The following is a 13,143-nucleotide window of genomic DNA, read 5'->3' on the forward strand; positions in this document are numbered from 1 at the left end:
CCACAAGAGGGAGACAAATACCAATGTGGTGCCAGTGGGCTTCTTGTGCCCTTAAGGCCTAGGTGGAAAAGGTTTTCCCATCTCTTGAGAGGTTTCAAGGTTTCCAATTATTTCCTTATCTCAAAGCCAACATCTCAAAAAAAAAAAGAAAAAAAACACGCATAATTGAAACACCCAGAAATCGAATGCATACCGGAATTACTTCCCTTTTACAGTTTGGAATTATTTCATTTCCCTTTGCGTTAAAAAAGTTAATTAGTGCTCATTCACAAACTCATTGAAAAATGAAACTTTCTGCTTTGGAAACATGACATTTTCAATTTGGAATCATCTTTTTTTCCCCAAGCAACTGCTGAATTTGGAGAGATGGTGAAAAAGAGCCCTTCCTACAGTTTTTGGCTCAACTAAATAGGATTTTCCTACCAAAAACATGTAATTTGAAAGTTCCTAAGAAATCTCAAGAGATATAGTGCTAATTCAATCATAGGATACAATGTCTGCCTTTCATGCCCTCAGTGTCTCTAACATAAGACAAAAATTAGTCAAAATAAACATACAAGATTATTATCTGGAGAAAGAAGCTTGAAACTGTGAAGCACAAGAATGACAGCATAGAAAGAACAAAGTTCTTACTTGGCCCCACCTGCCATAGGTGCCTACAGAACATGTCACAACTTCATGGTCAGAACTGCTTCTTCCACTGTTCAACTCCATGTGCAGTCAATGGAGGAGGTAAGCCCTATGCGACAGGCCTTTGGAGATCCTTCTCTCCCTGCATTTATGGCCTAGATAGCTGAAATGGCCACAAGAAGTAGGGGATGTGTACTCTGCTGCTCAACCCTATGAGACAAACTGTGGCTACATTTACAGTAGCACCCCATACAGTGCCAAGCCCATTCTCTGGCAGCTCTGTCATGGTCTGGCCACATCCATACCATTAAACTCTCTTAGCCTCCAAAATATCTTATTGGATATAGCTCCAGACTCATGCTATTTTCCATGCTGTGCTTGCAGATTGTTTGGGAGAATGCTAGTCAGCTTGAGCCAGAATATGCCAGAGACCAGTCTAACAATTTAACAATATAAACGACTCAGAGCCATTGTCCTTACAATGGCATTGCTTAATATACTAGCACAGATACAGGCTGGGATGCTAGCTGCAGGGTGACACTTTCCATGTTCCTCATTCTTCTTTATGTCCAAAGTCCCTTGTACTCTGGAGCATTAATCAAGATTACTAGCTCTGCTGGTCTCATGGACTTTTTAAAAGTTATAAAAATAAAACAGGAATTTTTCAGAAAAGTCAAACTGTGACTGTTTGGTTCTCTGTGCTGCTATTTCTATAGCTCCGAGTGATGAAGAATGGTAAGAAGGAAGGAGGCAGTGATCCATTGCTCAACAGTTTCCAGGAGCCCAGGGGGTATTTCAAATATTCCAGTGGACCATACTACCTGTACCCTTTGCAAGGCAGCATCCATGGCTCATTGCTTGTAGCTCTCTTCCTGCTAACGTCTGAGAGATGACAATGTCAGCCAAGGGCACACAGGGTCATTGGAACATTTACAACAACATGAGAATTAAAATAAAACATCCGAGCCTTTTCTTCATCAGGCAGAGTATTGCTTGCTGGATGGACTAATAAGCCCAGGGCCCACTTCTTATTTCACACTGATATAACTGCATCACTCTAAAATGAGCTACAGAAGGTTGTTAAATTATGACCAAGCCCTTACAGGAGTATGATGTTCTGAACATTGCCATCAGGGCATGCAGCTGCACTTTGTATAAAAGCTGGGGTGTTCCCACTACTGGACAATATTCACTTTGCTCTTTGGAGGCAGGAAAGCACCTGCAGTTTATCACATAGTGAGGTAAGAGACTGCCATTAACAGATGAATGACCAGCTTCAGCAAGGCCTAATTCCTGTGGAGCCTGCTGCTGATGGTTGTTTTCCACTGTCAAGTTCAGGGAAGCTTTGCTCTTACCAAAGAAACCCCATGCTGCTCATTTTGAAATCAGTGAGCACTCAGGGTTTCTCCCAAAAAAAAGGACAATCAAGACTTCTGAGTGAAGAAAGATCTCTCTGTCAGCTAGTGTCCTGTGAATTCTAGAGGTTCTTGAAAGAGAGATGGCTTTTAAAACTCCAGAATAACTCCATAAAGAGTTTTCCTTCCTCTATTTCCTTCCTGTATCTTCTACCACAGCTTAGGCACTCCAGTTTACCCAAAGGTATCCATCAAAAGAGAATCCTAGAGAATTCCCCACCCTGTCAACCAATGGCGTTCACCATCTTTTCCTCTGCAGTATGTTTATAGTATGTTGGAAAAGAATAATTTAATTTGAGAAAAATGTGGCAAAAAGATACTCAGTTCAGGTGAGGGAGGAGGGTGGGAGGAAGAGGAAATGCTGCTTTTCCTCTTCTCTTCCTACTGCATCCAGAAAAAAAGGATTCAAACAGGTCTTCAACATGAAGAGTGTGAGGGATGTATTCATACTCCCAGTAAGTGAGAAAATACAGGAGGCTTCCTTAAAGGCAAATATACTTGCAAAATGCATTCCTGGCTCAGCAAATACCACACATTAAGAAATTAAACATCTCTGTGTACTCAAAGCACCCTTTAAAAGGCTTGCCTGTATTTCAATAAGTGACAATGGGGATTTTTTGGCCAGAACTGCTAGACGTGTGCATACACATACACACATGCACACACATGCACATACACATACACACACATATATATGTGTGTGTGTACGTATATATACACACATATATACAGGTACACACACACACATGTATATATGGGAATATATATATAGGCCTATAGATAGCCTGGGGGATATATATATATGCCTAAACCCCACTGACAATATTATTTTTTTTTGCTGAGCATCTACTTGTCTGGGTTTGTTCGTATAATTCTCACACTTGACACTCCAAGGAAATGAGAAGAACATAACATACTCACACTCTTATCCTCCAAACGCTGAGTGAGACCGCTGGGAACCCAAAAGCATCCTGTCTTAACACTAAAAGAGAAGTTAAAGTAACATTAGAGGTGGAATTATGACAAAAAGTTCCGCTTCATGCTTAACCCTTTCCACCCACTTCAGTGGCCTATTCTAACCACAGCAAGTGTTGAGAGCCCTGGAACACTGGTTCGTGGTTTGCTTTTTTGAGGATGTGGGCACTAAGTCATGTTGCTGTTGGGCTTTCTGTTTTTGTGTCATATTTTTTAAAAGCAATGATAGGATTAGAGGATCATTTTTTTACCACCCTGAAAGATCTTCTTGCCCTAAGCCACTACTGACTTCAGTTAGCAGCACAAATTCATTATTGCTGTATTTCAATCTGATATCTTCTAGTATGTTCATTGCGATTAGAAGCCAGAGGTCTCAGCTCCACTAATAAATGGAATAAGTAAATGTCCATCCATCTAAAGCCTCTAACCTTTTGCTTCACACTCAGTCCCGGTCCTCCTATAGCTCTCACAGATGCCCAGGCCAGCCACACTGAGGTCCCCTTCATATTATTGAATATTGTTCCTCTCCCACGACCTTGTAATCCATTCTTGCCCATTCTTTATGCCACCTCTAAAATCCTCTTGCACTCACTTGTGAAAACTCTGGTCTCCAGCCTCACAGGACTTTCCATCAAGTGTGTTAGTCTATTCCCATTTGGTTTTACAAGCCTCCCCTACAGACTATCCAGAAACTGCAGTCAATATCATCCATCTTGCCCACAGCACTGATCTCATCACCCAAGCTCAATAAAGCTTATCCCATCCAAATCTGAGATGCTGTCTCCTCTTTTGTAAGAAGGTGCACTGTTTCACTCCGGCTGCCATCCCATCTATCCAACCCCATACTGGTTCAGGTCCCGTGTTGTACAATGCAGTTTTGATCCAGCTGTTATTGAACTCTTCCTGTTAGAAATCTGTCAGCACTTTTCTCATGGTAACTCCTAACTCCTCCTTCCTCTGGAGACCCTTGAAGATACCTACTCTTTCTTAGGATTTACTTCAGCTGGCTTGGAAGCATAGGCCCTCTTTCCCCCATCTAATGAATTTTTCTTCATTGTACTATAATTATAAAGCAGTAATGAACACACATGTGTGTATTTTAAAGGAATCCACCACATGTCTATAATAGAGCGCAGATGTTAATGCTGGCAACTCTTATTGTTCAACATATTCTCCCATCATTGCTTGTTGTTTCTCACCCTATTTCTAATCTGGTAAACACCAGAGGGGAAGAATTTGTCTTTCATTGTCACTGGTCACCACAAACATCCATGTGGCTGTAGTATTAATCCAAGTCAGCCATTCTGCATGGAGTTAGTGGTTACATCAGCTCATTAATGAATAGGTGAATAATAGGAAACAATACTGCTTCTCCTCCACATTTCACTATGCAGCCCTGACTGTCCCATGTATGGCAAGGCCAGCATGCAGTCACTGCTAAACTTCAGCTCAGATTCTCAAAAAGACTTTTCCATAAGCATAATGACACTGTACCATGACATCACAACTTTCCTCTAGGTTTGAATTAGCTTGTTTGCTTTTACAGGAAATCATATATATTCACTGTTCCTCCAACTTAATTGAGACCAGGCAAGTGCCACACGCATTCCTTTCGTCACACATCAGGATCATTTAGCTTTCAAGTGCGTTAACGACATTCCAATAATCCATTAGGTACCCACCCAAAATGGACTTTGCCATCATACAAGTAAAGACAGCAAAATGAATAGTAAGGTCAATTTGAGACTATAAAAGCTTGAAAACTTCACAGTATTACTTCTGGGGTCAGGGTGAAATAAAAATTTTACAGTACCTTGTGCAATGGGGCTTCCGTCCTGACTGAAGACACTAGACACTGTAGCAATGCAATACTAATGCCAAGAGACTAGAGTTTTAACCTTTCCATTTCCCATCTCCCCTAAACCTTCCTAATATCATTCATGATGTCACTGCACCCTGGAATATGCATTTTAGTATTTATTGGAAAGGATTTGCTGAAGATGTACACTGGGAACTGCAAATGCATCCCCTAAGATGGATAATATGAACTAATGCACAAAACTAAGCATAGGAGAAGAAAACCAAGAGAGGCATTCTATGCTGTTTATAGGCTACCAGACTATACAAAATCACAGACAGAAGACCAGCATCTCCCTTGAGGGCCACAGAAGAACAAAAAAAGGAAAGTATAATATTTATGAGATAAATCAGTTTTCGTCTAAGATAACTCTGTGAAAATTAATTTGTGTTTAACTCTGTTCTACTGTTCAACCAGCAATAAATACAGAAAATATTCATAGATTTACAAGAAGTATTCAAAATCACTTTATTTGATGGAAAGAAGAGGCAGAGAGTAAGGGAAAGTGTCATAGTTTACAGCCATGTGTTTTCAAATAGAGGCTAATGTATGCATACCAGCACTCACTTTTACACATCAGTGCCAAAGTACTGATTAACCTTAAAGTTATCTTTGCAGTGACACTACACACAGAGCACAGCCTTTAAAATCAGAGGCTAAAATGACATGCTTTGGACCCCAATGTCATAAGTGGGAAATATGTCGTGACTCTCCCCTCACTGCTACCAAAGACGATTTTGTTGAGTCCCTAATTCAGGATTCAAACTCCTGCTTGATTCTAAACAGGAGACTTCATGTGCCAAGGCCTAGACACTTCTGTAAATCTTGACATCTCATCTTGCTTTTGTGTGAGAACATCTTGGAATTTCATAGGATCTTAATTCAAAGGGTTGAGCTGTGCATATGAACTAACATCCTGTGTCTGATCACTGTAGCGTCACAGTCCCAACCCGAAACCCACTGGGCATCATCTGCACTAGTCTTGTCAACAATTTATGCAGATTTTAAAACCATCAAAGTGGTTTTCCCCATTTCTCTGAGAGAGCCTTTACAAAACACAAACAAACACATAGAAAGACACAGACTTATTTCTTTGCACAATTTCACTACAGACATGCTTTTCTTATTAAACTCTAGTGTTATCCTTTGATTGTAAGAGTCTTCTTTCCCAGGAAATCTATGACTAAGCCTGTGTAAATACTCAGCTCGAGGGTCTGCTCTTGCGGCTATTGTGGCTGTTTCCAGAATTTCTCAGTAGGTATGCTTGTGAATTGCCTCATAGTCATACGCATAATGTACCCTCCCTCCCCTCAGCATCCTCATCCATCTGTGGGCTTCCAAGTATACTGCATAGCCACCTTATTAGCAACAGAAATGGGACTCAGGTCCTGATTAGAATCTGGTGGAAACTGGCAATAGCTCCATTGACCGCGCTGGAGTTCAGCCCGCTTACACCACACCAGCAACTGCCTCCTGACTCCCATATTGGTTGGTTATGGACTGGTTGCTTTAGTGGGCCTGGCTCTGTGAACTACTGAGAGTTTTCGATTCCACTTGACTTCAACATAAACTAAGGACACTCCATTATCACTAGATAAACCCATTATAAAAAGTATATCTGCTGCTCTCTCGTTGGTTCCTGTGTAAGGCAGGTTGGTATATGTGTAAACTACTCCGGCGTGTGGTTTCAGAAGGTGACAGATTGCAGGCAAACTGTGTGCCAGCATCTCTCCCAAGCTGCAGCTTTCCCAGCAAGGCTGCTGCATGTCCAGAGTCTGGCTCTGCCTCATCCCAAGACCCACGCACTACAGCCAGCCTAAGCGGCTTGCGACTCCAGCATGCTTAGACTCACAGCTACACAATACAAGGCAAAGCCTTACCAACAAAATTGAGCTCATGTTTTCCAGAACCAAAGAGAAGGGGAGAGGTTTTAGCAGAACTTTGTCATCGCCTGTGGTTCCTATCAGGCCAGCAGTAAACTTGGGTTGTTTATTGGATCCCAAACTTTCTTTGCATGTACACAGGAAAACAGATGCTTCCCACTCCCAGGCCCCGCATCCGAGCCAGGCTCCCTCAGCAAAAACCCCAGGTAGGGAACACAGACAGCACAACAGAGAGATCGCTTCCTGTGTCAGGCTGCTCTGAGCTGATGATATAGCCCTATCTTTGCAGCGCACTTCTCTGGCCCCCTTGCCAGGGTATCAGAATGGCTCACGACACACAACTTGCTTTTCCTGTGCGGTAGGGAACAGCTGACCTCCTTCGTTCACAAACTAGCAAGTACTTTAGCTCAAACAATGTCCATAGGGCACGGATGACAGAGCCGGGAAGCGAGCCAGGTCTGCTAGATCCTAGACAGGTGCCCTGACTCCTAGGTTACCTTTCATCTTTCGGCATTAAAGTCCTGGCACAGTCCTCCCGTAGCCCTATCTTCAGTCAGCCTCAAGTGCAGCCCTCCTTTTGACTCACTTATGCTGGTAATAAATTAGGTTTCAAGCTCTTACAATGAAGCAGAGAGGTGAAGGGGAACTTGTGTACATACTCACGTGCCTAGACACATGCTTCTCCTAACTTTAGAACAGCCGCCTATCACAGTTTCTTGCCTCTTCCTCTGAAATAGGGGGTGCTGGACGCTGCCTGCACCACGACTGTGACATATTGCAGCCAAGTGTGCCATTCTGTCGTCTGAAGAGGATCCTTTAGCTTTCTGCCAGAAGAAGGACCTCATGAGTGACACGGATTGTTTGAAAACATGATGCACCGTTTCCCTCTCCTCTGACATTTCTCTACATGAGCAGCTGAATAGCAAAAAGTTTCATGTTCATTACTGATTTTGTTATTTATAGCAAGCTGCCACAGATGGAGACAGCAGCATGGTTCTATCTTTAGGGCGTAGCGCCTGCCTGTCCATACAGACAATTGGTAATTAGCACAAGAACAATTTGTTTATCTGTTCTGAAACTTAAACAAATAGGAGAGCCATTTATCTGTCAAAATTCAACTCCCTCCCATTGCCAGATCTCCAGGTTAATGAATAGAGTTCATTGCTTCAGGCATTTAGGTAAAGCAAAAAGTTCCTTGAAAAAAAATTCTCTACAGCAAATTAAATATGCAATAAAATATATAGCTTGTTACATGCTGAAGGGAAAGCATTTGGATCACTAGCAGCAGGAGTACAGGACAAGTTGGAGATGATGGTGATATCAAGTACAGATGCAGAAACAGACCAAATGGCATGGAGGGAAAGTGCAGTTTATACATCCTCCCCCCAGCTAGGCCTGGTACTATGCATATTTCCTCCATGTCCAGCCAACGTATCAGCTGAGCTATATAGGTAAATCCCTGCGTGAGCATGAAACTGGGTGATAAAAGGCAATAGGGATACTTTAAGCTGCCCAAGTACCTGGCTGAATAAAATACTGCATATGTACTAAGATGTTCTTGCATGGCTCAGATGCCAGAACCCTGCCCAATGTAAACACTACACAAGCCAGGAAGAAGAAGACGACATGACATCATTTTTTCTATTTCTGTAGCTGATCCCAACCCTTCTTTGTTCTCTTTTATTCCCTACACCCATCCCCAAAGTTAGAGGAAAGAGGGAGAGGCTTTGTGGATTGATGGACTTTGTGAGTTGTACCCTAGGGTTGGCCCTTGTTCCCTCTCTCCTTCCCCCCACCACTGCTGACAGGAGGGGAATGGGAGCTGTTGAGGGACAGGTTACACTTGATTTGAAGACTGAAGTAGTCTATGTGGGGGAAAAAAAAACACCCTCTTCTTTCTCACAATTGAAATGTTTTAGGCATTTGAAAGTTTTCACATATTCGAGCCTGCAGGTGCAGCTTTTTACATACAAATAAGTGTATGCATATCTACCCTTACAGGATGGGGAGAACAGTAGGAAAAATCAGAAGGCTTTGAGGTTACTGCTGTCAAGCAGCATAAGCAGGTCAGGTCCGAGGAATTTTGCCTAGCCTCCATTTCAGAATCACATGGAGCCCTATGAAGAGCTATTTGCTCATTGTCCTACAGCCTGAACTATCTTTATTTGACCTTAGAAGAGTTTTTTCTCTTCCCACCAGGGGGGGAAGAGGGGGTCAGGGGGTAGAAGCTACTAAATAAAAATAATGCATTTTAAATACAATGGCTAGAAAGAAATGCTAATGAGGAGTTCTTTCTTCTGTCTTTCAGCTCACAACCCCAAATTTTCCCGTAGTGGTCAAGCTGGGACATGCTCATGCTGGAATGGGGAAGGTAAGTAAAAGAAAAAATATGTGTAGCTCAGGAAACAGATATGTATGTGGCATAGCATCCCTGTTGCTTCCATCTTGCATGTGGCCCCCCCAGTGAAGGGGCTCCCCATAGCCTATCTGGGTTGCACTGGCTGTTCCTGCAGGAAAAAAGGCCTTCCTCTGCTGTCGCTCACTCAAGACAGGCAGTGTATGGGGTTGGAGGCAGTTTGGGATGTGGGAGGGCAGACTGTGGAGAGTGAAGGAAAAGCAGGCTGGGCTGAAGTCATTAGGCCTGTATTTTATGTGGTTTATACTCTCCTGAAAGTGGTAATGTTGTTTATTCAAGCACCTGTAACGTGCAGCTAGCCTGCACCCCATAGCTCTCAAAATGAGTAGCAGCACTGGTCTTTTTGAGCACGTTACAGTGACTTTATTCAATAAAATGGGAGCTCTTCAGTTATTTTTTCACTCCTTGTGAGGAAGAACAAGACCTTACAAAGCAGAGCGGCTGGTTGCCTGCCAAGGGATCCTGAAAAACAGTTCCCTGCCCAGAAGGACCTGTTTGTTTTTCCCAGGCTCCCTGGGATCTTTACTCCCCCAGTGAATTAGCAGCTCCTGTTTCTTGGGGCGGTTGGGCTCCCCTCAATGAGGCATCACTAGTATATTCCTGCTGTATGTTAGGCTCCTCCTTTTTGCGTATACCTTTCCTCAAACCATGCTCTGTCTGCCTAAAACATGATTTATCCAGAAGCAGGAAAATCTGATGTATCATCTCTGAATCCAAATAGGTGGTACATAACGTTCGTAAGAGATATCCCTGTCACAGTGTTTCCCTAAAGTCAGCAGGCCTTCTTCCTGCAGCCTCGTACTCTCTTTGCCTGAAAATTACATACCGATATGCCAGACCTAAGCTTGGTACAGCATGTTTGCTCGAGCTCTGGAAAAAGAAGTCCTTTCTGCCTTCCTGGATTGCACACGGAAGTTCTCATAATCTTTCTTGCAGTGGCTGCAGTGTTTCCCTGTCAGGCTGGTAGCAGCCTGAGAGGAAGTGGGCTCAGATCCCTGGCAAGCGGTGGAGCTGGCTTTCCGCATCAAAGAACAAGCGTTACATGAGCAGGAAAACTACGTTAAGATATTGGAGCTCTGTATATTAAACAAGTGGAGGTGTCAGTACATTAAAGTAGATGTGAAGAGCCTAGTGTTGTCCCCAGCATGTCCTTGAGAATGATTTCATTAGCAAAATCAGACAAACCAGCACAAGCCAGGAGGAAGACCTAACCTTACTCTCCCCCTGAGGAAAGGTTTCAAGCTCCCTGAGGCCCTGGGGGTTATCTTGGTCTAACGCTTGGATCTCTCTGACTGCTCTGCAATTTCACCTGTAAAATAGGGAGGGCTTCATGTTTCTCTCTTGTGCACAAAGACCCATCGGGGCTATAGAAATGGGGGCAGAGTCAGAGGAAAATGTCCCAATCTAAACAGTATTTCCACACAAGACTTCTCTCAGCAGAATATTTAGCTGTCGTTTTCTGTAGTAGACACCAGATCTTCTTCTACCTCCTCGTTTATTTCACCTTTTATTCTTTAATGAGGTTGATTTTTGCTGACATGAGTTATATGGAAAGAGAGTTTCTGTTCAAACTCCAGGCACAATTGTACGCAGAAGAACAAGGGGATTAGGTGGGAAGTTGTTCCAAATGAAGATAGGCTGACAGCCAGCATCCTAGAATAAAGAACTGGTCTGAGGCCAAGTTTACTTTAGCCCATAATGAAATTAGGGACTACTAGCAAAGTCTGGATGTGGATTTGGGCACAGAGTTTTAACATTGCTCTGTTCAGTAGATGGGGAAAGAAGGGTTGTTGACCTTATGGTTTTAGTTTGGGCCCTTCTCCAGCCACAAACAGCCTGAAGGAAAATTGAGACTGATTGAATTAGTCTTATTGAAGTCCCACTGCATTTCACTGCATAGAGCGAAAAAAGAAGAGAGAAAGTGAAAATAAAATAAAGAACATGTCAATTGGTTTAAAAGACAAGCAACAGGAATTAATTTTATTTAATTTTTAAGATAATGGTGTTCAAGCCCAAAGTGGGCTGACAGAAGCAAACCACAGCAAATGGCAAGACAAAAACAGATAAGCAGAAGTATGAACATGCTAGAAAAGCAACAACCATAGATAATAAATAAAAATACTTCTTTTTAAGTAATTCAGAAAAGGAGAGTTTCCAGAAGACATAATGGTGATTTTAAACCATCATAACTTAAAAGCAATAATCAATGATAATAAAGAGACTGCAGACAGCTAAAGGATTTCTTTGCATTGGTCTTCAGAAGTGGAGATGCTAGAAGGAAATAGTAGGTCTTTAGCTGTAAAAAATATGTAAATATAGGTAATATGGAAAGAGAGAGGTTTGCTTTTGGTTTGGATGAGCCTACGAGAGCAAATATTAACAAAGCACCTGCGTCGGGTCATAGTTTGTACAAAAGCACTAAGTAAGAAGAAACGAAGGATAAAATAACCGACCTATTAGCCAAAGTACACATGTGAGTATTAAAAACAGCACTTACTGCAACAAACGATGCCAAGACAACAAGCCATGTACCTATACTTGTAATGGGTGCTTCAAAGGATATGAGCATTCAGATTACAATCTCATTACCAGGAGAAATTGTCAAGGAAGTACTTACATTTTTCTTTTTTTTAACGACCGAATCCCATGTAATAGGAGGTACCAAGACTCAGAAGAATGAGCAAAGACAGGAAGTCCAGACACTGTTATTCTTTATTTGTACTGAGGTAGTGGCCAGGAGCCAGAAAATATCAGGACAAAGAAAGGCCTCTTTCCCCAAAAGCTCCACCACTGACTCACAGGGATACTGTGTCTTTTCACTACTCTTCTTCAGTTTCTCTGTGTTATAAACCAGAGGGATTATAACGATTACCTGATACTTACTGCTAATTCATGTTCATAAAGCTCTTGGTGCTATAAAAAGTGCTGAGCATTTATTATTTTAGAATAGTGCCTGGAAAGAGCATAAATATAATAGTCAGACTTTTATTTTCACATATCCTTTGTTTTTATATTTTCACAAAATTCAATCCCCACATTTTTAATCAAAGGGAAGAATAGAGGGTCCTGAAACCAAAATAAAAAATAACTATGTTAGGACTTGTAAGAAACAGGTTCTGTTGACTATCTTTATCTTGTGTGAGGAACAGTTAGTATTCAGTGTCAGAACCAAAAGGGATGGCAGCATACCGTTGGTGATAGACATGCCCGTCAAATAATGCCTGCGTGTAAGGTGTGGGTGGAGATGAAGAAAATAAATTTGCAATAAGAGTCATCTTTTGAAATTTCCATTAAGAAATCCAGAAACAACAGCCTCTCTGTTGACTTGAACAGAGGCACCAAGAAGAGCATTCACCTGAGGAGACAAAGGGGCCCCAGACAATCTACAATCAGCCCTTCCCATGACTGCCTTTCTCCCTCTTCCAAAATTTGTAGTCACCCCATTTCTGGCAAGTGCTGGAAGCTCATCCAGTGAGCTTGTCCAATACAGTATCAATACCGATACAATAGCAGAAATATTACTTCGAAAACAGTTTACAATGGAGTCAGCAGAGGAGGACCTTTCTCATGCTGTGTTTCAAGTTCCCCAGGCTCATGGGGCAAGAGTATCCAGGGACTCTTCCAGGGAAGCTACGGATGGATGCTGAGAGGAGACATCCTTCCCAGGATACAACCGAACTGTTGTTTGCCCAGCACTTCGTAAGAGATGGAGGCATTTTTAAGCATTGGGCAGTCTGAGCCTGTTGAAGTCCTACCTACCCCAGACACAGCTGGGGGATCTCTGTTGAGTAGAGTGGGTTCTAGAGTTAGAAAGGAATAATACTTCTTCCTGATTCCAGACCTCATAATGCCAGAGCCCTTTACAAGGAATAGAGCTCTGAGTGTGTTAATATCTGCAATTTGTGTGCTGACATGACCCTGAAGTGCCCCAGGAACAGAGCCCAGCACTGCAAATTCACTCAAAGA

General features: G+C 42.4%; 1 protein-coding gene across 1 annotated transcript in view; it reads left to right on the top strand.

Moving 5' to 3' along the window:
- SYN3 (synapsin III) overlaps nt 1–13,143 on the top strand; it is a 205,748-nt gene that overhangs the window by 158,450 nt on the left and 34,155 nt on the right. The window contains exon 7 of the mRNA XM_009684358.2: nt 9,070–9,132. Coding sequence (XP_009682653.2) covers nt 9,070–9,132 — 63 coding nt within the window. The remainder of the gene's footprint in view (nt 1–9,069; nt 9,133–13,143) is intronic.

Source organism: Struthio camelus, chromosome 1 (assembly GCF_040807025.1).
Source record: "Struthio camelus isolate bStrCam1 chromosome 1, bStrCam1.hap1, whole genome shotgun sequence".
Lineage (NCBI taxonomy): Eukaryota > Metazoa > Chordata > Aves > Struthioniformes > Struthionidae > Struthio > Struthio camelus.